At 37.9% G+C, this 27064-nt stretch overlaps 1 protein-coding gene across 1 annotated transcript in view; it reads right to left on the bottom strand.

Moving 5' to 3' along the window:
• The window catches only part of PPA1 (inorganic pyrophosphatase 1), a 37394-nt gene extending 11434 nt beyond the window's left edge, over nucleotides 1-25960 (bottom strand). The window contains exons 1-5 of the mRNA XM_053450069.1: nucleotides 25802-25960; nucleotides 15633-15697; nucleotides 8826-8879; nucleotides 7249-7368; nucleotides 1536-1622 (exon numbers count right to left, since the gene is read on the bottom strand). Coding sequence (XP_053306044.1) covers nucleotides 1536-1622; nucleotides 7249-7368; nucleotides 8826-8879; nucleotides 15633-15697; nucleotides 25802-25862 — 387 coding nt within the window. The 5' untranslated portion in view covers nucleotides 25863-25960. The remainder of the gene's footprint in view (nucleotides 1-1535; nucleotides 1623-7248; nucleotides 7369-8825; nucleotides 8880-15632; nucleotides 15698-25801) is intronic.
• Nucleotides 25961-27064: the final 1104 nt, after the last annotated feature.

Genomic DNA, 27064 nt, shown 5'->3' with positions numbered 1-27064 from the left:
CATCAGGAGGAAAAAAAGGCATATTGGGGGGCAGAGTGGCAAGTCTGGGGTCAGATTTGCATAACTGGGGGTCAGGTTGGTAATAAAATAAAAACAATACATTTTTCTCAATCATAGTTTGAAAATACTAAATCATATACCGTATTGGCTCGGATATAGGCCGCCCCCGTATATAGGCCGCACCCTAAAAGTTTGGTGCTTTTTTAAAGAAAAAGTTTTTTTTCTTTAAAAAAGCACCAAAAAAAACATGCTGCCACTCTGTCCCCCCCCCGAGATATGCTGCCACCGTCCTCCCTCCCCGAGATATGCTGCCGCTGTCCTCCCTCCCCGCGATACGCTGCCGCTGTCCTCCCTCCCCGCGATACGCTGCCGCTGTCCTCCCTCCCCGCGATACGCTGCCGCTGTCCTCCCTCCCCGCGATACGCTGCCGCTGTCCTCCTCTGCCCCCCCCCTCCTCGACTTACCGGAGCAGACTCTCGGGTGTCTTGCGGGGCCGGCGAGGGACATCTACGCAATACGCGTATGCAACTTCCGGTACCGGAAGTTGCATGCGCGTATTGCGTAGATGTCTCCCGCCGGCCCCGCAAGACACCCGGGAGTCTGCTCCGGTAAGTCGGGGGTGGGCAGAGGTAAAACGCTTAGATAACCTCCCGTGCCGGCATCCCCCCCCCCCTCGTGGGAAGTGCTGGCAGGGGAGGCTGTCTGAGCGTATCGGGGAGAAGGATGCAGGTCCCCTGCACCGCAGCGGGGGATCTGTATCTTAACCCCGCTGCCTGCCCAGCGCCCGGGACTGCATGTCCCGGGCGTCGGGCGCTAGACCCCGAATATAGGCCGCACCCCCACTTTAAAAACTTAAAGTGGGGGAAAAAAGTGCGGCCTATATTCGAGCCAATACGGTATATATATATATATATATATATTTTTTTTTTTTTACATGTGAGTTAATATTTACTAGTAAAACTATTTTAGGTATTAAAACCTAACTTAGTTTGAGAAATATTGTGTTTGGGTTTTTGTACCTTGTAAAAAAATAGATTTTATTATTATGGCATAGTAGAATAAAAAGACGATTAGAGAAACCCCATTGTGACAAAGTGTAATAACACGTTAATGTACGTTTTTTATTCTAGTGTTTGTTTTTAAACAACCAGTTTGTTCATTAAATAAATTTTAAATAAAAATTTGTATATGTTTTTTTTTTATCCGATTAATCAAAAAAAATATCATCCAATTAATCTATTATATACATATACCACTCACATGTAATAGATTGTAATCTTGCAAGAGTTTGTCAATTTTGTATGTCTCTTTATAGCCCTTACATTGCCAAAACAGTGACCAGCAAAGACACAGGTTAATAAAAGAGCATTAAAACCCTTCTCTCCAGTAGGTCAGCGGCTGAAACAAGATTTATTTAGAAAAAAAAATGCTATTAAAGATTGGCAGACAACATTTATAATGAATAGGGAGACATTTCTACAATAACCACAATTATTATTTCAATGCAGCATGGCACATACAATACACTTAAATACCTTGCTTCCAATGTCACATACGTCAATAGGGTCATTATCACCACCAAATCCAGTATTCTTGTCAATATGGGCTGGATTCTCCCATGTCTGAAAGAAAGTAAATCCGAGTTAGACAGCCTAGTGCTGCAATTATAGTCGATGACCCGTCATCCACAATAACTAAGCTGTGTTTACATTATTATTAACGTGCAAAGTAAAGCTCAAGTTTGCAAGAAAAGCTGGAAGTTTTAAATTGTAAGCTATCATCAACACACTTCCCACTTTTAAAAGGAATACTGTAAAAAATCATCTCATATGTAACATTTAGAATTCAGTAAATGTGAGCACAACAAAAGCACAAAGAGGAGGGCTAGCAAGGGGCATAGAGGCATTTACTGTCTAGGCTGATCTAACTTCAGGTCACTACCCAAATCCTTATTAGTTTTTTTTGTTTGCAATGACACATAAGGCCACCTGGGTGTCCCGCTTAACAAGGACTTTTGAGGGCACTTGCAAAAGACTAAATCCTTTATGGTTTTCTATTAATTCCTTTTTCTGTAAATGTGTTTGGGCCTTTCCTAGACTGAAGGTTACAAGTCTTCCTCATCCCTAACCCAACTAGAATTTGAGTTCAATGTGATTTATTAAAGGGGAAGTTGATAGAATGGCGTCTCAGCTCATTGACTTCACTATTCATTATGAAGGTCGAACCCCACTGAGATTCTGCTTAAGGAAGAGCTTGGCTGACCCTGTATAATGTACAGTTAATGGACACTCCAGCCATCATATGCACTTTCATTTATTTTTGTGTTACCCTTGAAAACGTATGTGGGGGTTTTGATAGTTTCCCTATATGCATTTGCCAATGTCTTCGCCAGATGCTGAAGCTTGGGGTACTTTCAGACCCACACGGACATGAATGTAAAATGCTCCCATTGATTTAAATTGGAGTAGATTACTGTTGCTGATTGGGTACTTCAAGCAAGAGTCACTTTATGAAGAATGCACATTAAAGTACTCACATAGTAGTGGCTCTGTCAGGAACATTAAACTGTCCCTTTAAATCAGTGAGTTTTCTTCAAAATCGGTCTATTGACTAAAGGGACAAATTTGCAGATTTTTGGCTTTTATTCCCCCCCTCCACTAAGCTACATTGAGCATAGTATAAAGCATAGTGAGGACTTTCAAAGTCTCCTTGTGGAATGAATTATGCATTATACAGAGCCAGCTCAACCCTATATACTGGGGAAATGAACCAGTGTTGACCCTTCATAATGAATAATGAAGTTAGAGGGCTAGAAGCAAACTTGCCAACCTCTCCTTAATAGACCCCAAAGTCTCATTACCCCATTGAATTATGCATATCGCTGAGCCAGCTTAGCCCTTCTTGTTGGAGAAACCAGTCAATGTTAGGCCTTCATAATGAATAGTGAAGTTGAAAGAAAGAGTTGAAACCACTAACTAGAATGAAAAAACAAAAGCACACTCATGCGTGCATTTTAATTCATGCCTCTCCAAAAAAAAAGTCTTCAGAATATTTTTTTATTTTTAAATATTAAATATCCCTTTAATTACATGAATAATATTTTGGTACTGTATGAATTGAGTAATCTTAAAGATGAATCATTTCACCCGTATTTTTTTCTTCAGATTACACACTGCCATACATCCTCTGTGCAGAACAATACATATCAGACTGGGGAAGAAAATATTGTATTCGCTATAGCAACAGCAGAAGATCATAAATAATAAAACACTTGTACAGTGTTCTAGCCAATTAACTAGGAAATACAAGGAAAAAAAATTACGTTTAATCTTAAATGCCTATTATCTCTATGCTAGCAATAAAGGCCGTAGTATAAGCTTCTTACAAGACCTACCACCACCAGGAAAAGGAATGACAATCAAATTATTGATACTTTGTGTTATCAGTACATTTGCATTGTTATACTGTTCAAAAGAAGTATGATGTCTGGCTCTCAAAAACCCCAACCTCCTGCTGCTCATAAAAGGGAGGCGATCTATGCCTCTGGCTTGCTTCACATGAAGCCATGGTGGGGTGACCCGGAAGGTGAGGACATACAAAACAAAGCGAAAAAACCTCTAGGGTGGTTCAATAACACTACATGAATTAGTCACACTAGGTACTCGCATGGTACCTAGTTGGCAGGAGGTTAGCTTTCTCAAAACTATTTGTTTTTTGTAATTTTTGCCTTGTGTTTGCACAGAGATTAATCCTATAATTATTAAATATTATATTATTGGTGTTTCAACCTTCTCCTGACACACAGAAAAGGAGAGACTAGAGCTTCCTGGTATTGAGTCATTTATTTAATGTACAAGTGCACAGGGAGACTCCTTTCCGATTCTGAAACAAAGGTGGTATCAAATGTATAGGCTAACAGTTTACTAGGTAGATTCTGTTATTCTGGCCTGCAATGAAAAGTGCCCCAGGAGAAAGGAAAATACATAATTATTAACTAGTTAATGGCAAATAAAAACAAAAATATTTTTCTCAATCATAGTTTTTATTACATTTGTTTACATCTGAATTAATATTAAACGAATACAACTTTTTTCCTATAGGGTAGTCTTATATTCAGGCTTTTTTTCTAAATTAATATTCAAATTTTGGGGGGTCGTCTTATAATCAGGGTCGTTAGAGCAAATTCAGCTGTTGAAAGGAACTTGTCACTCTATACAGCTTTTAGTAGCAATACATTTACGAATAGTAACTTGTTCTTTTTCCCTTAATCAACAATAACCAGTTTTAGGGTTGTTTATAAACAGAAATGTGTGATTATGGAAAAAGAAAGTGATATTATCAAGTGAACTGCAAAATTCAGGTTTTGCCAAAGCGACGCGTCTGTTTTAAAGTTACAAACAAACAAGTATTGAAAACAGAAATGTTAACTACCTAAAACTGACAGCTTAGAACCTCTTGTGTGACATTTAACTTTTCAACAAACATATGTAAATTCTGCTACCAGAAGGACCAAAATATCTAGAGGCTAAATATTCATAAAATATGTATTTTACCTTCTAAATATCCTCTGAATATATTCACATTGACATTAAATAGAAGCTGTGGCTCTTAGTTGTGAATAAACCCTCAATAATCTCCCTTACAGCATGCAAACGTAATCAGTAGCAAGCTACTTAGGAGATATTTCTGGTGTAAGGATTTCTCAGAAGTACTTTAAGAGTTTAAGACATTTGCCTATGGCTAGTTCAATTTAATATTAGATTGGTTATCTCCAACACACAGGCTGGGATTTTATTCCGTTTTACCTGCTTTCATTGTAATTAAATGGAAAGAGATGATGACATCAGTCAGAATTGTTTAGCCTTTTGTTAAAAGCTCTTGCTGTAACACCACACAGCCCATTTATTCTCCAAATTAAACAATTCATTTCAATATATGGTTGCTTGACAATTTCATTGGAAAATAACAAGGTGCAATCAGTTGATACATGCTATGAACTTAGGAAGTACCTAAGTTAGGAGAGATCTAAACTGTTCCGTAGAGTATGACTTGGTTGAGGCCCATAGCATTCTTGAAGATGAATGCCTTACTTAGAGTCTTATAAGGTCTTCTGACAATCTCACTTTTAGCAACTCCATGGATTCTCCAAGACACTCAATCACAATTAAAAAAATGTATTTGGCAGCATAGAAATTGGCGTGCGCTCTCATGCTGTGGTCTCATACAACCCCTAATCAAGCAGCGTGGGTAGATCAGGAAAATGCTGTTCTTGATCCGTATTCAATTCCACAATTGTCAAAACACCCCGAATACCCTCTAATTTGCCTACTTCTCAGACACTGCTGGAGGTGTTGATTCTCTCTGGGCTCAAGCTATCAGCTGCTACAACATTATTAACACTTTTTTTTTTCTATTTCTAACATTAGATTAACACCCTGGGGAGAGCAATATATCAGTTGCGATTATTTATGGGGGGTCAATTATTAGCTTTTTCCAGGAATTGTACAACATACTGCATAAGACATTATACAGATCGCCAGTTGACATACTATATCCAAATCTTGTTGAAAGCAGAGACTGGCATTATGTCCCATAATGACCCACTCACTTTATTATGTGGAATATAACTTTATTATGAGATTTAAGCAACTTTCAAAGATGAGGACCGGAATCCTCCTTTTAGCACCTATGCAGGAGTTTCAAACTGCTCTAATAACCTGAAATATCTGCGTACGCATCTGTACCTGGTTCTGGCCAGACTTGCCAAGATGTCCCAGATGAAATATAATGACAGATGCTGGAAGGATTGCAACGGGAGAGGCACTATGCTCTACATGTGTGTTCATAGAAATGTTCCTTACTAGAATCTCCTCAGTAGACAAAAGGTTGGTTACTTTTTGGCAACCTATTGTATAATGTATAGCTAGATGTTGGCAAAACTCTAACCACCATCTGGTTAAAAAATGGTTGTTTAGAGTTCTTATAACAAAGATGTATGAAGAAACGTCCTAGCATGTGTGCAATATATTGGGTTTATTTGACAAAAGTTAGTCCCAGTCTACGTATTGTTAAATTTTTGGGAAGCTTTGGTATCAGGTGGGAGGGGAAACCTAGTCCAAGAGTGCGGCTTGGGGACAAAGACCACCAATGGAGCTTCTTTGCATGTTAGTAAAAGGGCGTTAACACCAAGCTATAATTATAGACCTTAGATTAGTGTATTGGGAAAAAACAGCACTGTGGGACTGGAAGCACTGACTTTGTGTTTTTTATTTTCCTTATTTACTTTACATAGCTACTTTAGCTGTGTGCAATAAAAGGAAAGGTTTCAAAGGTTATTTAAAAGGGGTATTTGAGGATGAAAGGCTATTTAGAAATAACATTTGCAATGATGGCACCTTTTTAAAATGTTGAAAGAAATTGAAGTACGGAAGTATTCATTATTATCACTATATGCACATGCACTACATAAATTGCATAGTTCTGTACTGCATTGCAATACTGGTACATTAAATATCACCTGGCAACAAAAGAGTTATATACTACATGTACTTGTAGCATCTGCCAAAAGTATATTTTGACTCCACTGTGCATGTGCTGTGTGTATTGCCTTTTTAGTTTAGACCAGTGTACATGTTTCTTGACCTGTATTTTGATAATCTAGAAAATCTAAAATGTATCATGTTAACATGTGCTATTTTCTGCAGTTCTCATTAAAGTGCAGACATTTCCCTTACCTCATGTTTTATTGTAGGATCTTTTGGGTCTATTGCGTTGTGTTTGTTGTGTTAGTTTCTAACCCTTAAAATTAGATTTTTGAAAAGTCATTGAATCATAAAGTATGCATTATTCATCTCACCTTGATTAAAAAATAATAATAATAATAAAAAAAGAAAATTTAAGGTTTAGATAGATCACTGAATCAGACTCAATGCATTTATCTGAACAGTTTTTGCAAGAAAGCAAATAAAAAACCATGAGAAAACCTAAAATAGAACCTGAAAATAAATGTAGAAGAAACCTCACTGCAGTAAATTCTGGGAATTCTCTGCCACTAATTTTACATTCCCAACTAAAGCCAATTTTACTAGCTTGGTGTGGCCGTTCTAGAGACCTATAATTTACAAGAAGATTACAACGTTACAGCAGATAAGTAAAGTTTGCACTGTGCTAAAAATCACACAAAATACATGATGGAAGAAAAAGATTCCACAAGCAATGTAAGTGCCCAATTTAGAACTATTTTAGTACCTGAGGAAATGCCCCGTAGTTCCAAATGTACCCTTTGTGGGGGAAGACATTGGCCACATAACGTAGCTTGCCTTTCTTCACATCTTGCTTGATTGGATTCAAAGGGTCTTTTGTGGCAATCTATGAATAAAGGAATAAAATAATGGAAATTTAAAATAACCACACTACTGCCACTTATGCTGCAGAAAATACATCATTGAAGCAATTGAAACACAGGTATAATAAAAAATAATGCAACTTCACATACAAAAATACCGGGGGGAAATTAGAGAGCGTGGTTGCTCTGCATCCTTGTGACCCTTTTCCCAAGAACCTGCTGTCACTGGTCACAACGTTGGGGATCTTTTTTACAGTCTCCGCTTTCCTGTCACTCTAGCGTTTGCGTATTTATCCATATAAGTACGTCACACGCTTTTGGTAATAATTTTTTTTATTTTTTCCTATTTAGCATTTGTGTTATACTTTTTTCTTTTTTTTTTTTTTTTTTTTTTTTTTTGAGTGCAACTCCCTTCCGTTAGATTTGTCTGTAATTTAACTTGTTGGGCATAGGTGGGAGTTTATTGCACCTTTTTGGCTTTATTATTCAAACATATTCCTTGCATTTTGGCGTGCCACATGATCTATATTATATTATATTATTTTACAGCACCTGGTATATGCCACTGCCAAACAACACCCTTATATATGTTCACCAGCATCTCCTCAGTACAATGATTCTACCCATGCATAGGTTTTTTTTAGGTTGTTTCGGGGCTATGGGGCCACATCTGAGAGGAGCACTTTTTCAAATTGGAACTTTGACATCTGGCCAGTCTGTGCCCATGTGTTATTTGGGACATCTTTGAGGCCAGTCAGCTCAGTTTACCCCATCAAATCATATATTTTTCAAAACTAGACACCCCAGAGCATTTCAAATGCTGGTATTTTAACTCTTTCCATGAGCACATCTTACCACCAGCCTTTGTAAAAGTTTGCAGTAGTATTTTTTGTGTGTTTTTTTTTTCACACACAATCTATTTTAGGTATAAATTTACAGCACCTGGTAAGTGTCACTGCCAAACAACACAACAATATATGTTTTTCCGTGATTACCGGGCACGTCAAATGTCATAAAGAGGCTAAACTTGGATCACAACATGCTACTGGAACACGGGAGTGACAAAAGGGCCTTTGTACACCTAAAGATATTTCATTAAAAATCCATCTACAATAGTTATTTACATCATTAGCACCATCTGCACTGTATTGCTGATCCACCTGATGTTGTTTTACGGTACATAATGTACTTTTCTTTTGAAAACAAGGACATATTTCTAAGCGACGCCAAACTTTTGAATGGTATTGTAAGTCTACTGGATATTATGTGCTTCTAAGTACATTGTCTTCTTCTGCAGATCAAGGCAGATGAGAATGAAAAATATTCTTATAAAAAAGAAACATGCTGATGTGCATGCACCCCATTGTGCGTTTCACTTATGCTCGCGAGTAGTTTCTTTTAAACAATAACTAGACAAGTAAATAAAATATAATAGATACAGATGAACAACCAAATAAGTTTTATTGCAGCTTCAACAAACCTCCATTTTTGCATTGGTCCATCTTGGCACTTCCACAATCATGTTGAAAATGTTCTGTATGGTGGGGGGGGGGAGAAAAAATAAATAGTAAATACATCAGCAGAGCTCTGTGATCAAGTTTGACATCCTCGCATTTATAGAACATTATATAATATATTAAATATTCTGGTACAATAATATAGTATTGTGCTATGTAAAAAAAAAAAAAAAAAAAAAAAAAAAGGGGGTAGGTGATGACAGAAAGAAGAAAAAAATACAAATACAAAAAAGGTAAGGCCAAGCTGATATCCGATAATTAGCTGCATGCTAAGCTAAATGTTGCATATATATATTAAAAAAGCCTGAATATAAGACTACCCTATAAGACATACGTTTTACTAGTAAATATTAATTCACATGTAAACAATTTTTTCATATTTAATAAAAAAACTATGATTGAGAAAAATGCTTTTTATTTTTTATTTCCTTTTATTTGCAAATCTGCCCCCAGTTATGTACATCTGTCCCTCAGAAATGCCCTATACCCCCTATATGCCACTCTGCCCCTCCCAGATATGCCTTTTAACCCCCCTATATGCCACTCCGCCTCCCTGATATTCCTTTTAAACCCTATATGCCACTCTGCCTCCCTGATATTCCTTTTAAACCCTATATGCCACTCCGCCTCCCTGATATTCCTTTTAAACCCTATATGCCACTCTGCCTCCCTGATATTCCTTTTAACCCCTATATGCCACTCTGCCTTCCTGATATTCCTTTTAACCCCTATATGCCACTCTGCCCCCCTGATATTCCTTTTAACCCCTATATACTTATATTACCACATATAATCACATTATAGAGTTAGAAATATGGGTCAAAGAACTATCTTTTTAAAAGGTCTTTCACAATAAAGCCCAGTAAATCATTAGACAGAGATAAGAAATGCCAGGTATTAAGTAAACAATGGAGGAACGCAGTGAAAGCAGCAAAAAAATCTCTCAGAAAAGGTGCTGAATGTAGGTGTATGATCATTTCTGATTATTTGTAAGCTGGTATTAACTAATCAATAAAAGAACAATATACATGTTGTTTTATATTATAAAATATGAACGATGACACAAGCATCTTTCATAATGAAAGTTTTTCCTTAATATTCTTATTAAACTCTCATAAATGATCTGCATCATGTCATGGACTATGCCAGTGATTTGTTAATAAACAAAATGTATCATTGTATGTGAGCTTCAACTAAGTGCAAAAATGTGACTATTTGACATTGAAAGACCTTGAAAAAGGATTTACATTTCAGCAGCTACAAGCGAAGTACATAGTGTTAGTCAAATATCTATCATTCCGACAAAACTTCCACTGAATAAAAAAGAGTTACAATAATGTTAACAAAAAAACGAACGTTTTATGGGGAATGAATATTTTCTGGGTGAAATGAAAACATTTCCGCATCCATCTTCAAGTTACAGCTAACATGAAATGCAATTTACGTGCATCCAGGGGGAACCAAATCAGCAAAATTAGGAGGCTTGCAACAGCCAAAACTAAATTGACAACCTTATCCCTGCTTTTACAAGCAACACCAGATAAAGATCTTCATGAATTTGCAAATATTGTTGTTGAATGGGATATTGAAAAATGTGGAGGATGTTCTTTTAGGCCCTTCAGCAATGCACTTTAGATGGTATATTATTTCTTTAATAAAGTTTTGTGACAGAGACGCGTAGTCTGACTAAGTAACTCCGCCACAGAAATCTTCCTTGCCGCTAAAAGCTCAATTTCTCAAGGGATTAACCTTTTTTGTTCACCCAAGCACTGTAATGCTTGTAGGAGTGGATCCTGTAAAGCAGGTTAGGCCAGGCCTCAGTTGACAATACAGTGTGAACTGAAGGCAGGAGACGTGGACAAACGTGCCAGAACCAGCTGACAATATATCAGAGCTGAATCAGAATCCAGAAGCCAAGTCAAAACAAGCCAGGTCAACAGGAATGGAGTCAAATCAGATACCAACCAAGGGTACTGAGAAAGTGAAGGTACAGAGCTAATATAGGTAACCTGTAATGAAAACGAGGTAATTGAGGTCACTAGAGATCGTATATGCACGTCATCGTGCACGCGTGAGTTGCAATCACGTGACTGCGCGGTCAGCCAGAGAGGCACGCAGTCCGCGAGGTAGAGGGGTTGGAAGGTGGTACCAGCTACCTTAGAAGATTTTTTGCGGGTCAACGAGGTCACTGGAGTGGGCCCCACTGCAGTAGACCTCAGAGGGCATGGAATGGCATAGGACTGTCCTGCGGGTAAGTCCCGACAAGCACTAGTCGATACTTAGTGTAGATACAAACAGAACTAAGTTTATTGGGAACAGCACAGACATTTATACACACAACCTAATTGGATCAGGGGTATAATCCCAGACGGCCCAGCGCCTCCATACAGTTTTATGGCCACCAATGCCCACCCTATAGAGTCACTATTTCGTGGGTGATCCTGATGGTCCAAGGATGTTATGTTTCAAAAAGCGACTTGATCAGACATCGGGGCCCTGAGGGACATTGTTGGGAACGTTCCAGGGAATAGCCTGCGTAGTAGCAGGGCCAGAGTTCAGGCCAGGAAAACCCCAGATGGGTAATAAAATCAGGGTTCTCAAATGAGCTCCCTCTACATAACCACCTCCGAGTGTTGCCCACCACAAGCATAGCGTAACTCTAAAATAGTGATGTGGTGGGAAAATGGTTGTGCTTAGCGACGCAGTGCCAATTGTCGGCAGACATCGCTGCGGTTCCTAGCCGCTGTACAATTCCATGAATTTGCGGCTATAGGTCCCGGTCATGTACCGAGAAGGTGGGAAAGGGAACCCGACTAGCACAAGGGGAACACAGGGTTCATGAGCCGTTAATCCTTGTGATAGTTGGTGAATATACTCCTTTGGTGGAGGGGGTAAGACAAAGGGATAGAGGTGCAATACATGAAAACATAAATGGGGCCACAATTACATATGAGACAAACAGATGGGCTGTCACAACATCCCTTTAAATATGTAAAGAACATGACTAGTAGTCAGTAACCATAGGCTAGTATGGTACTTAAACAGAGGGTCTAAAACACTGAATAACATTAATTTCAGATTTTGTATATCCATTACACTACCATGTAGTCAATGTTTGCCTGATGTTTAAAAGTTTTAGCCTTCCAAAGAACTATGTCATGATGTTACGTGAAAAAGAACAAATAGCGGGAGCTTTTCACAGCTGGGTTCTGTCTTTAACAAACAGATGTCTTGCCCATGCCACTGACATGAAAAACCTGAGTCACCAGAAGAGAAGGAGTCAGGTGAGGTATTCAAAAGGTGTAAGAACCTAAGTTACAATCAAAAGGAAAAACAGCCCCTGCACTTCTAACCATGGAATGCTACATGTATGGAAAGATATATTTGTGTCGTGATGATATGTTCCAAAAAAAACATGTGTATATTACTGATATGAAGATACTGTTTTGGGGGAATGGTAGCTTAAATCAAACCTGGAAGGTCTTCCAGGGACCCTGAAAGTCTGAGTATTACAGATTTCTAGGTCTTTAGAGAAACAATTGTATCTCTTTATGTGCAAGGGAGTAGGGACAATGCAGCATGCAGCTAGTTATGCCTGTGTGCTAGTCCTACCTCTCTTTAAAAATAAAAATAAAAAAAATTATTAACATATAAAAATACAAAAGTGCATACATGGGACATTTGATCAAAAAGAATAAATCACAAATTAAATTAAATCCAAACATGAAAATCCACCAGGTTAGATCCTGATTAAATTCAACAGATACTAGCAAGTGGCATTCATCCCACCCTTTCATACAGCTTAAATCTACATTGCTGTAGTTATTAAATTGGACCTGTTTAATGTACTATATTGGATTTCCCCAGCCATGGCTTCCAAATTTCATGAAATTTATGAGATCTCAACTGGGCTTGGAAGTAACCTCGTTCCATCAAGCATTGCTGTTCTATCGGATTTCTAACATGCTCGATTTTTATAGTCTCACATTGAAGCCATTTCCTAGCAATAACAATCTTCATGGCTATTAAGTAGTGAACTGCTAACGCTTTCTTATTAAATCCAAATGAAGAAGTGCCTTATGCGGAGTAGGTATAATGTCAATATCTATGAGTTCTGCAATCATAGCAAATACAGTTTCCCAGGAATATTCAATCATATTACAGCTCCACCAAATGTGTTTGAAGGTGCCTTGTTCCGTTTTGCATCTCCAGCCAAAGGAGAGGCACTGAGATTACATTTGACTATCTAGTCCTACCTCTCTTGACCAACTAGGCTACCACCTGGCATCTTTGAAGTTTAGTTTCCAATATAAAGTTTAGTTACAATATGTATTTGCTTTAGCCCTGCACTGACATTCATGGGTTTTATGAAATATTCTCCTGTGCGATGAGAAAAAAAAAAAAAAACAACCTATGTACACCGAATAAAAAGTTAAAATCTATTAAGTTCACAATAAAGGTTCCTAATACGATTTTCTACTCGTTATCTAAGTATCTTGATTGCGAAACACTCCTTGTCTACCTCCTACACATTTACTCACATTCCCAGTTTAAACACAAGAACCACTAATTAAGTATTTTAACTGAAACATTGATTTCACTCTAGTGTAAAGTATTGCTAAGGAAAACAGACAGCAACATTGAAAATAAAAGGTACAGATCAGCCTGACCATTGTCAAACTGCTTTAATGTGACAAGTACGCTTCCAAATCAGTTTTCAAACTAGTCAGTTCTAGCTACGCTTAAAAACTATAGTGGTTTTAAAGACAAAGCACCCCCAGCTCTTTTACCCAAGCATCACTACAGCAGCTGCACACTTATTTGCATTCTGTACTTTCTGCATTCACATCAAGAGTAAGTAATACACCATAAGAAACGCCCCTTATACTTATTTTTGTTTTGGTGGCCAAATATAAGAACGTCACCATTAGCTTCTATAACCCACAATTCCATATCAACACTAAGGATGGTAGTGATATGTATGATATGATCTAAGGATAAACAGTGGTGGACTAAATACATGGTTTCAAGTTTGCACAGGGCTATTTTCATACCTGTATTTTAGTAAAAGAAGCATTTCAGTTAGAAATACCGTATTTGCTCGATTATAAGACAATGATCAAATGATCTGAAAAATACCCCTCGTATCGTAATCTGTGTCGTCTTATAATCAGACCTCAAATAGAGCGCTGCAGCGGACCTGGATCCTCCTGTCTGGTAACCCCCCCCAAACTTACCGGTACTTCTGACTCCCCCGGTGTGCTGTCCGGGCAGCTTGTAGACGTCTACTCGATTCACGTAGACAACTTCCGCTGCAGCCGGAAGGAGGTTGCGGTTAGCAGCGGGGGTTGTCTGCGTCCATCGCGCAGACCTTCCCCGACTGTCAGAGAGGAGAGCTCCCCGCACCGGGGCACTCTCTGACAGTCGGAGGGTGTATGCGCGATGGACGCAGACAACCCCCGCCGCTAACCGCAACCTCCTTCCGGCTGCAGTGGAAGTTGCCTACGTGAATCGCGTAGACGTCTACAAGCTGCCTGGACAACACACCGGGGGAGTCAGTAGTACCGGTAAGTTTGGGGGGGGTTGCATGCCACACTGGAAGAGGTTTGGCTTTGAAGTGTGCTTTCTACCATGTTAAGCAAATAAACCCGCATATTACAATGAATTCCTCATAATGTTTTATCCATTTAGTACTTATCAAAAATCAAAGAAGCTGCAAATAAGCATGCACAGATACTGAAGCAGAGAGGATAAAATGTGTCACACGGTAGAGAAATGAAGATTAAATTCTGTGCAAGGGTCACACTTTTTTCTGATGTATCCATCGCATTTCAGTCTTGTGATGAGGTCTGACATTGGACATATCAAAGCTTTCTTATCTGAAAACCATCTTGATTGATGTTTTTTTTTTTGCTGGATCAATACCCACATTGATATTGTTTACCCTCTAAATGCCAGAGGAGGCAGTAATGGAACTTGTATCCCTCTGAAATTGAGAATAACCCTGAGGATACTTCAGCCAGTAATGATGTTACCATTCCCCATATTTTTCTTAATACACAGGGAATACATTGTTGTGTATTCCTGCATCTTTTTAGCTCTAGGATCTTCTCTAAAAAATGGGAAAAAAATACAGTATATGCGCTGAAAAGAGGGCCCAGTCTTATCACTGTAATTGACATTATCAGGCTGTAATAACTGCCAAACCTATCCCAGATTTAACAGAATTATGCTAATTATATTAACAAGGAAAACCATCAAAACAAACTGAAGATAAAATTTAGGAATTCCCTTTGGTATCATGTCAACCCCATCCAATAATACTTCCCCCTAAAACAGCATCTACAACAATTTCATTAATATTTACAATCTGCGGTTCATATGGTCTTGTATCTGACTGATCAAAGCAATTACCCGTATAACGAACAAAAAAAGAAACAGAAAATAATGAACATTGGTGTAAGGGAGAACTAAAGGATGCACACTATATTGTAATCTGACCCCTCCCTCTTATTACATACTTCATATGTGGGTGGAGCTACATCCACTTATATAGTTTGGCTTTGAGCAGATTCATCAACTTCATGATGATTTATGATTTACGTAACATCAAAAGTTTAGGAACCTTCTATTAAATTTCATTTAAAACTAAACTAATGATAGACTGATTTAAAAAAAAAAGACGCTATATAATATGCCATATAGATGAGTAACATAAAACCAAGTCTTTTTTCTAATATATTTGCTTCAGATCTACATAGACCACTCACCTCGGCTTCATCTGCATAAAGAGGGATGTCGTGGAATGGAGAGATGTATTGTCCCTTGCAGTCCTCTGCAAGACAAAATGATAATTCCTGAAGAATACCCATCAATACATTTTTGAGAAGATAAAAGTTGTGGCAGTGCGATTAGAAATACATCTATAAGGGGCAAGTACTGAAATGCAGTTAGCCATACTGTACGTGACATAGCAGTATCATACGTCATTTAGCTTTTTAATGTAGGTCTATGAAAGATAGATGGTGAGCATATGAATCACAACAATCATACGCCATTTAAAAAATGAGATTAAACAAATTACTTTTTCTACTAGAATAGTCATATGATGATCTACATGAAAAATCTGACCTGAAGCTTGTTAATTAAGTGTTTTGGAAATGACCCGGTCTCCCGGGTAAAGATGTACGGCTAGCCACTAAAAGAATGTCTCTTAATGAAAATTCTCTAATTATAAGTAAAAATAAGCTACCTTGACAACACAGAGCACATTCATTATAGCCAATAGCCAAGTTAGAAATAACTAAATACATTGTATATCGGACAAAATGTCATACAATTAGACCTTGGTGCATAAGTGAAAAAATTCACTGTGCCATTTTACGCTAATAAACTTTTGCGCATTTGCTATTTTAATGCATTTTCTGAAGGTTTATTCAGCTACTTGTGTCACATGACGATGAAGCGCTCCCTGAAAAAATACTAACACATTGTATATTTCATTTTACCCCTTCAGGACAACGTAAGACAGTTTCATTAACTGAACAACAAGCTATAAGCATTTTAATGAATGCATTTTATAACGCTAAAAGGTTGAATAGGCGACAGCTTCTTTTTATCTTGGGTTTTATAAATGCTGCTTAAAGTACAGTGATGTGTGGCATCTCCAGAGGTCTATCTGTGCACTGAAAAGACACCCCCAGCGGCAACAAAGCAGGATATGATGGAGCTTTGGGACCAAAAAAAAAAAAAGTTTATTGTTCTACAAATATTCCCAGTTCATATGCCATCCACTTTAATTATGAAGAGTTTTTTTTTTTTAATGAGAATTGAACATTAACACAATAATCACCTAATGTTGGTGAGTATGTATAATGTACTAAAGTATATTCAATAAATTAGCAATAAGCAGTTGTCCAATATATGAGTCAACTAACAAACTTTATTGGAAAATTAAATCAATAAATGTATACAAGGTCAGTCACACACCATTGGACTCTGTCTTCAGGACCATGATGCCTCTGGGGCACAAAGGTGCTGATGCTAAAACAACAACAACAAAAAAACACTATAAAGCTTTAAAAAGGCATGCATTTCAGATGCCACACGAAGGCTGAGTTCCATAATTTAAGGCCAACCTTCCCACCAAAGCCATATGATATGATAAAATGGCAAAGAGAGAGAAGTCTACAAAGCGAAGACCACATGGGAAGCCACATCAAAATACTTATAACTCACAAGAAGAAAATCATCAAAGCACTTATTCTACATATAGGAGAAGGCCAAGGACCAAATAAAGATTGGGGTCTTTAAAACAGGGAAAATTGACAGACTAGATGGGCGAAATTATTATTATTATTATCATCTTTTATTTACATAGCGCCAACAATTTACGCAGCGCACTATACAATACATAAATTCAAGGGGTATGACGAGACGAGAATTGACAGACTAAGACAAACCGATACATTAGGTGGAGAGAGCCCTGCTCGCAAGCTTACAATCTTGAGGAGTGATTGTCTTCAAATCGTATGTTTCTTAGATTTTTCTCCATTGATACTTTACCCCTTTCCAAATTATACATCCACGTATACACAAAATGGACATCTCTGCTTAAAGGTTTCTGAGCAAATCTTGGGAAAGACATGACATAAAGAGCCACAGCCCTTTTTTACAATTCCCTTTATCAGATATACTTTATAGAAAAAATACTTTTGTCTTGCATACAGCCACAGCAGACTCTAGTTTCAAATTTCCAACCTTGAATCTCATTAGCACAATATAAAAAAAAAACTAACTTCTTTAGACAACAACGCTCTACAAGAGAAGGTTGTCATAGAAAACTAATCCTCTACTCAATACCAGTAATTACATGACCCTTTTCACCTTGTATTAAACACTAAATATTCATATTTACAATATACTCATCGGTCCACAATAACTTTCTAGGGACCTGTACCTTGTTAATTCCAGGCCAGCTAATTCTCCAACTTTACCTGTATCTAGCAAATTGTTCATGGCACTTTTACACTTGCCTGCATTCCTTACTGTATTATTATAACATTTTATCAGATTGTTATAAACAAGCCTTTATGTGGACTACAGAGATATCCCTTACTTACTTTTACCCTTCCTTATCACTCTATATAAGAACTGCACATTACATATTATATATGCAAAAAATAATATATATATATATACCGTATATATATATATATATATATATATATATATATATATATATATATATATATATATATATATATATATATATATGCATATAGATTCATATTTTTAGAACAGGGTAAATGATTTTGCACAGCACAAAACTATCTCCTTAATGGTCAAGATGAAAAAGTTATTTTTAGGAGAAAATCCTATCAAGTGATTAAAAGAGCAGATTGCTTTTTTCTTCTGCGGGTAGAAGGTCACGAGGCAACACATTGCACAACAAAAGGCACTGTGCTATTGAACTGGGTGGCTTCTAAGGGACAGATTGGACCAAAGCTGGCATCCGTTTACATTAAAAAAAAAAAAAAAAAAAAAAATCATCAAGAGCATATTCTATGTTACAGAGGTCAAATTGTCAAAGTTGGAATCTTTGTCGGCAGAGGGGGCGAAAGCTCCAATTGAATTTCCCCAAGCCATGTTTCTCCACGCGGAATGCATGAACTAGAAAACAGTGAGAAAGTATAGGATTTGCCATAAAAATTTTAGTCACGTAGTGAAAAAAAGTATATGAATGAACAGTGGACTTATCTTTAAAAAAAGAAATGCATTATTAGAAATGTCAGGGTTGATTCAGCTAGAAAGACAACTCCAGTCATTCCTTGTTTGCACCTAAAAGCACAACCCTCCAAAAAAATAAAATCAATAATGGAACATTTCAGATACGGATCAGAAATAAATGAATATTACATTATCCAACCGCAAGTAGTTTGGATTAAATCACTGAGGAACAGTGACAGAGGAAGGCTAGTCTACCCCAGTGTTGAGGAAGGATTGGAAAGGTGAAAGGCGGGATAGAATCTGTAGAGCACAACTAATAATATTGATCATTTTGTATGTTTTTAACTGCATTTCCATTATTTGTTCATTGATTTACTGCATTTTCCATTATTTAGATAACATATCTGATTCTTGCCTTTTTCCTAATTCATTTGATGGCTTCTGTGTTTTAGGTGCTATGTATTATTCATATTAAATATTTCTCCCATATTTGCATGTTTTGCTTTTGTTAGCAGCTCTTGCTCATTATTTTGTTACCGTTAAGCAATGTTGCCATTTTTTACACTATATGTTTTTAATGATTAACAATCTCATGGGAATGTATTATTTATGCTGATTGACGTTTTAGATCTCTGGACTCTTGACATCATCTGAGGATTTTTGCGTGCCTTATGGTTACATATGTTTGTGGATTTATGGATACCCAATCTAATATATAATTTGAATAACTGTTGTTTTCATGTATTCTCAGATATTGAAGGCACTTTTATATTATCTTGATGAACATAGAAGTATACAACTAAAAGAGATAACCCTCTATGAACACTCACACTTATAACGTGAGTGAAAGTTATACATTTTTATTTACCAAACGTCATTGCACTATATTCCCCCCCCCCGAATTATTCGATTATGGTTACATCTCTGAGGGATGAAATGCCATGAAAAACCACTTTCATTTTTCAATACAGAGTCTGAATACAAGGTAGATAAATAAAGATTAATACTGAGAGCAATTTTTATACCTACTATATAAATGTTAGACATCTTTATGACTCTTATTTAACTGAAAGAAATAGTTCTAATATAATTATTCGCCTTGCCATTTATTTATCTACAATAGAGTGGGGGGAGGACACAATTTTCTGTTCTTGCCTTAGGCGCAAAACGAGCTAGCTACGGCTCTGGGGAACAGTCACATAAACAAACCTGCAGATGTATTCAACATCCATATTAACAGAGATGTGATACTTTTTTATATCAGAAACATAGGTTTGAGTTGTACTCTGGTTTGCCTCTTGTGGTTTATTTTTTTTGTTTTTTTACCTTTGAAGGGTAAATAAAAATAGGTTTAAATTAAGCAAGCATATGGACATAAAAAGGTAAGTAGTAGTTACAACACAATTATTCTTCCATGTCATATAGGAAGAGTATGATTTATTTTATTTAGAAATACAAAAAAACCTACATTTTAGAAGCTATGTGAAGTACATGTATAAACCACCATTCACCGCAGATGGGAAGATATATTGCTATACAAAGAAATGTAACTAAACTGAGCCACAGATTTTAAAGATGCAATTATTGCCTCCAGTACAATGTGGTATCTGTTAAAGCATTATCTCTTTTCCTGCTCTAACCCCGGATGCCTTTTAAATTGGTTGTAGCCTATGGCTGTGCAAGCATCCACGTTCAGTCTTCCCTAGTGGCAACACTGAACCCTAGAGTAGAGAACTGCATTGGGAGGCGGGACTCGCGGGAAAAAACTTGCGGGCGGTCTTGCTGGTGCTGCAGACGGGAGCGGACGGTCAGGCACTGTACCTGCGGGTCCCGGTAATCCCGCGCAGTCCCGCAAGGCTGCCTTCTCGCTGTTCCCTTACAGTGTCTCCTCTCTTGCTCTGCCCAGGAACAAAATGGAGTTACGTGATGTGACGTCACTTCCCATGACTCCGCCTTGTTCCTGGGCGGAGCAAGAGAAGAGACGCTGTCAGGGAGCAGCGAGAAGGCAGCCTTGCGGGACTGCGCAGGAACTCTGCAGTTCAGGTAAGGAGGTGGGCGTGATTGGCCACAAATGTGGCGGGAGCAGAACACCCACATTGCGGGAGTGCGCAAAAAAATCAGCGGGAGCGGGATTAAAAAAAGCCGTCCCGCGCAGGGCTCTGCCCTAGAGTGACTTATCCATGTCACTAAAACATTAGCATACTTAGAAGAACGTGCTGCCACGCTAAAGGGGTAGATATTCTGCTTTGCTGTAATTCTGTAAATTGATCAAAGAAGGGCACGACTGTTCATTTTAAGCATCTTGATCCACTATGACATTTTAAGTCTTAAGAAAAAGTTGGCATGCAACAAATTAAGGCAGAGAGCTGCCAACATAAACAAATTTTCTCATTAGCCCATGGTTATAACTAACGTTATTGCTTCCTTAAGGGAGAGAGTCCGCCACAGTACATAGCAGTAACCCATCTCTCCCACGTTCTTAGGGTCACTACTGGGGTCAAAATTAGTTACACTGCCTTTCAATGCTATACAATATGCATACTGCACACACAAATAGCTAACAAAATCGGTCCTGTCAGCCTGCTCAACCTGCTTAAAACTAGGACACCAATTATGACGTTAGACAAGAAATTACAAGCCAGAGTGCACCTATCATCTTGTGGTGTTAATTAGTCCTGTGATTCTGTAGTCACATCTATCAACCCCATACCAACACTCCTTCTAATGCGATATCACATCTGCTCCCGCTCATTAGAATTGCTAAACTATGAAACTTAAAGCAGGTAATTTAGATGCTCCTTCATTAGGAGGTTGCACCAACTAGCTGAGTCAGCCTCACAGCAGAGACTGAAGTTACGGCCAAGGGAATACAGTTAGCTCAGAACAAATGGTGTAGTTCTAACATAAGATTTGATAAAAATATGCAATATATATATATATATATATATATATATATATATATATAGCCAAATCACACCCATGAGGATTAAACAGCTAGAGCCAAGAGTTTCTTGTCCAATCCTAAAATACACCGATTACCTGATGATCAAATGGAACACACATTCATAAAAAATTTTTGTAAATCCATGTATTTAACTTTCATCCAAAGTGTTTTGGGCTTTTTTTTTTAATTAACCTTTTTCCAATTCAACAGATGGAAAGACCAGGAAATTCATTGGATTCTTGTTTCATAAGTTTTTGAACTGCACATTTGTTCTTTCTCTATTTCCACTGTACTAAAAAAGCAGGTATCAACGGCATCTAAGGAAACCCAAGTGATTCATATCTCTTTCTTTAAAATGGATTAAGAAATTACACCAGTAATTGACGGAAAAAAATGATCTCATATGAACCCTTTGAGAAATGTTCAAACCAATACGTACTGATCTATTATAATAGGAGGGTCTATTATAGTGGGTTGACCTCTGCTGTCCTCCCATGCCAACATTCTTTGGTCCAAAATCCTTAGCAGATTATTTGGTACCTCTAATGAATAAAAAAAAGTGTATTCGCTAAATTTTCAACTTTGCTTGAGATCTTCCAAACTCATTCTATGGGCATATTCATTTCACAATATAGCCTTGTTATAAAGAGCATCTTCTTATGCCCAGCGCGCCATATGGTATATAACTTTTTGATTCACAATGTTTCATTGGCACTGTACTTTTATTTCACCAACACTACTGTATATTATTAATTCTTCTGGATCTGTTGATGCAGTTGACTATTCACTTTGTCACACTTAGCTCTCAGACAGTGGCTTCTGCTTGTTCTCATCCTACCTCTCCTATAAGCTTCATCATTCTAGATGGTTCAGTTTAAATTATGCTCTATAACTTAAGGTGACCACAAACCTGTTTGTATCTTGACTGCATCAAATCTATCATGCTGCAGCCCATTAAAGTGTATATGATGAAATGTCGAGACAAAATAGCAAATACAAAACTAATATTACACAAAACAACCAATGAGAGGAAGGAAGTGTGTTCACACACTGGTCCCAGAGCTGAGAAAGGTTGGCTATGAGGAGAGCGTCTGCCCTCTTCATGTTAAGCTTTGATAAAAGGCAACCATTGGTAGAAGCACCCAACTTCTGCACGCTATTCTATGTGGATAAAGCCACCAGATGCAGATCCTGCTTCCCATCGGGTGAAAGCATAGGCTTATCGAATGATAGCTCACAGATATTGCGGTATCCACAGTCAAGGAGAATTTAAAAGCATTTCATAATCCAGAATGAAGTAAGAAAGGAGAAAAGTTTCAACTCAATAAAATTCACTGTAATCTTCTTCAACGTAATCAAAAGGTAAAAAGAAAATGTTCAAAAAAGGTAATTTTCATACTTGGGACATGAAATTATAAAAAGGTAGGAGGAAAAGGTTGTAGATAAAAAAAACTGTAAACTGTGCGATAACTGCATTAAAAGAGAATTAAATCACGCTATTGTACAATATTGATAATAAATCACATATTTTCAAACTCACAAATTCCTGTCCTACGGAGAGCAGAAAGAACATGGCACTAGAGGACTGCAATGGCTACAATGCAAAAGAAAGTAATGGGGGCAGTTTACTTTGTAGCAATCAGGAACAGTCATAAAAAGGTCTTAAAAATATAGAAATAGATGAAAAAATAAAAGAAAATAGAAAAATGAAAGAGACTTACATCGTATTGGGGGGACCTCAGGAAGTAGAGTTAATGTGTTCAACGCAAAGGCCTATTCTTGTGAGCAATCACTAACTCTGGGATTTCTGCCACGGCGCCAATTCGGACGGAACATTCTCTGCGTAAGAGTTGCCGGCAGGGATCTACAAACGAACTTTAGTTTGAGGATTTACAAGCGCCAAGTGGTAGGCCGGCAGATCTGCTCCGTTGTGCCAGTTAACAATAACTAGTGTGGAAAATTAAAAGCGGGAAGCTGTACCTTCATTATGCCCTATGGCTTTTTTCCTTTTATTCTAATTTAGATTTTTCAGAATACTGAGGACTGACATATTGAAAATAAGAATAAGAGGGATTAACACACAATACAAAATAAGTCTCTTCAATTTTTCTTTTTTTTTCTTTATCTATTTCTATACTTGTGCTCTATTTTAGGACTGTTCCAGACTCCTACGGTAACTTACTTTCGCATTGTAGCTATTCCGGTTGAAGGGTGCAATTTGTTTCTGTTTAATTAATTGATCAAGGTGTTTTTGGTGATTCACAGATATCTGTGACAGCACTATGTTATAACCCTGTTCACTCAGCTATTTATCTTCATCTGGAACATTGCCTAGTGAACTTTATAAGATAACACATATATACCAAGCACTGAGAGCATTGACAAAAGGTGTAAATGAAACCATGCAGCGACACCGCCCAACATACAATAATCAGACACGCGAATCATTCTGTCTTTAAGCGCGTACCATTTGCTTATGGGGGAAATTACCTCTCTAGAGTTGAAATCCCTACTCACACATATTGTTATCTATAGCAACATAGTATATAAAAAAATATTGTTCTAACCAGTCCAAGGTACAATACCAACTATTGCTTAGGTGCGTCATAATATGTGGAGTGCCAAATGTCGCCCTGTTTGTAGAACTTGTACAAAAGGAATAGCTAAATTACAATCGTAATAAATCAGTTTGCAGATAGAGCTTACAGACTAGAAATATATTGGAACTCCATCGGAACCAGGAACGAAAAGGTGTCATATATATATATATATATATATATATATATATATATATATATATATTATTTATTGTTTTATATAGCTCCATCAAATTCAATAGCGTTGTACAATGGGTTTAATATATATATATATAGTTATATATTGCAAGTCATATACTGAATATTCTAGGCTTAATGGTTTTCTTAATGAAGGTTGTTGTGTAAGGTTTAATTCCACAAATAATTTCCACAATTTAGAGTACCCAAACCTAGGGGGTATACAATTGCTATTACAGCAGATGAATGAGGATTATCTAGAGCATATGCTTTTTTTTCTTCAATCAGTGTAATTGTTTCAGAGATTACTTATTTGTGGACTGTTTTACCTGGTGGACACTTAGAGCTGTGACCAAGACTAGCTATTGCTAGCTCTCATTACTCACACACCACACTTACAGAGCCAGCAAAGACAGCAACTACAAATAAATGCGTATATTGTAATGTAAAATGTAATATGTGGCAAATACACTTTAAGGATAAGAAGCCAACTACCAGACATTGTTTTATCCAATAGAGCACCATTAAAGTTTAATGTCCCTGACAACCTCTCCAACTCAACTTTCTTTAACATGCTTTCTAGGTAGAAGCAGCAGCTACCGGCCTCATTCATGGTCCAACAATTCTTGCTACGTATTGGCTGCTTGTTAGACCCCCCACAAATGTCAGCCAAGCCAGTGACTGGCCATGAATATACCACACACAAGGCATGGCATATGGGTGTATTCTGCAGAATATTTGCATTTGCAAGGAGACTACTGTGTAAAGGTAAAGGGGTCTCTCAGCTAGAATACGCCCTTGCACAGTGCTCCAGAATATGATGGCACTAATTATATATATATAAAATAATAATAAAAAAAGTGTGGAATGTCCCTTTAAATATGTCAGATGTCACCCATGAATAAGTTAATAAAGTGATCTACAGACCTCGAACTTTGCTCATGTCAACAAATGTTCATCCATTATCTTATCAGGATGCTAGTCAAAAAGTTACCTGTACCACCTCACCCAAATATCACTCTTCTGTCACTCCTCTCTGTCAATGAAAATCAGGAAGAACTTGAACATCTTGCTGTACTTGGAAAAAACAGTTTACCTTGTTACTCCTGGCACTTGGTAAGCTCTTCAGGGCAGTGCTAAAGGATTCATACCAGATGCACTCATTTTACTGGTTCTGTGTTGTATTCAAATTGCAAAGCACCAACCGCATCTGTTGGCATTTTTGTATACATAAAAATATACCCATCAACACATGTAGTTCTTTGCTCACTGAATTTCATTAACCCCTACAGCCACATGGACCATGTGCCCCCTTAATCGATATCATCGGGGACATGTGTCTTGTAGAGCATGTCTTTGGATCATGCCAGTATAAGTAACCCCCTACACTGTTCACCTGCCATGGGCCTTTCCCACACAATGCCCTGTGAACAGAAACCACAATAATAAGGCTCCCGGCACACACTGCGTGTCCCAGGTGGCAATAACTTACTGAAGAAGAGCCGGTATTCCAGGCTATTGGCCTGGGCCCTCTGCTCGATGATGTAAGCCATGCTGCTGGAGTCAGGAGTCAGACACTTGGTGCCGAATGGGTCGGATAGTAGAGGCAACGAGGACAGGCCTGTCTAAGAAGCTTTACCATACCCCCACAATGCCCCGCCTCCAATGTCTACCGATTCGCCGAAAGGCTCGGGGTGTGTCCCGGTGGCTCACTCCTGTCAAAAGAAAATTGTAGATAAGCCCAGCCCTCTTTGAGTTCTCATCCAATAGCAGAGTGCGGTGTCAGATAGCCGGTAGAGTGAATGAGCGTGCGGTGACGTAAGGCCAGTAATCCGAACAAACCAGCTCTTTAACCCGCTGGTCTGTCTGGTTTCATTATGACACAATTTGCGTGCCACGTGGAGGTGGCTTCTTTAGTGGCTGCAAAAGACAAGTATTCTTTTATGTCCTTCGCAACTGAATAAAGTACTCTGAATTTTAACGAATGGTCTCTGCGTTAGTTTAATACGGTATCAAGCATGACGTAGCTGTCAAATCCCTTGGTTGGACTGGAACGATTATATACATTTAATGTCCGTAATTAAAATATCCCAAACAATAGAATTTAGTGACTCCACTGCTAAAATGAAAGAAATCTTTTTGTGAAGAGTATGTGACATTGGATAGTGTGGTGGCACATCACTAGCTTCCTTTTAAACTTTCATTGCCAGCACCCCCGAGTGACTGGTGCTTTTTTATTTGCCATTGTTCAATTGTGATTCCCTTTTTCCATGTTAACTCTACCCATCCTATTTCTTTTGATACAGCTTGTTTGTCCTTTAGTACTAAAAACAGCAAACATTTTTGCAATCTCACCTCTGTTCCACAGGTTGGGCCCCACAAATGAAAAAAAAGCCCCAAACCATGATTTATGTTCAGGAACATCCTCTGAGTAGTTTTTAAAAAAAGAAAAATGCTCCTTTACGTTGTGATTTTTTATATTTCTTTGGGGGTTTTAAAGACCTCAGGGATCACTTGTAACCAGGCAGTACCTCTTATATGTCTTGGTGACACCACTGGGGTTCATTTTGTTATAGATCAATTGTATTTTTTAACTATTCTTATTACTTCTCTTATTCTGGAAGCATGAGAGAAACTACTTCTGCCTCTTTTCACTTTGATCCCCACTGCAGCTGACCACAGAACATCAGCAGGCAGAACTCCACTGCTCTGCATTTTTGATTGCAGTACCTGTGCTCAACCTCATCAGAGGTCA

The sequence above is a fragment of the Spea bombifrons genome, chromosome 11 (genome assembly GCF_027358695.1).
Source record: "Spea bombifrons isolate aSpeBom1 chromosome 11, aSpeBom1.2.pri, whole genome shotgun sequence".
Taxonomy (NCBI): domain Eukaryota; kingdom Metazoa; phylum Chordata; class Amphibia; order Anura; family Pelobatidae; genus Spea; species Spea bombifrons.
This window is presented reverse-complemented; position numbering and strand designations above follow the sequence as displayed.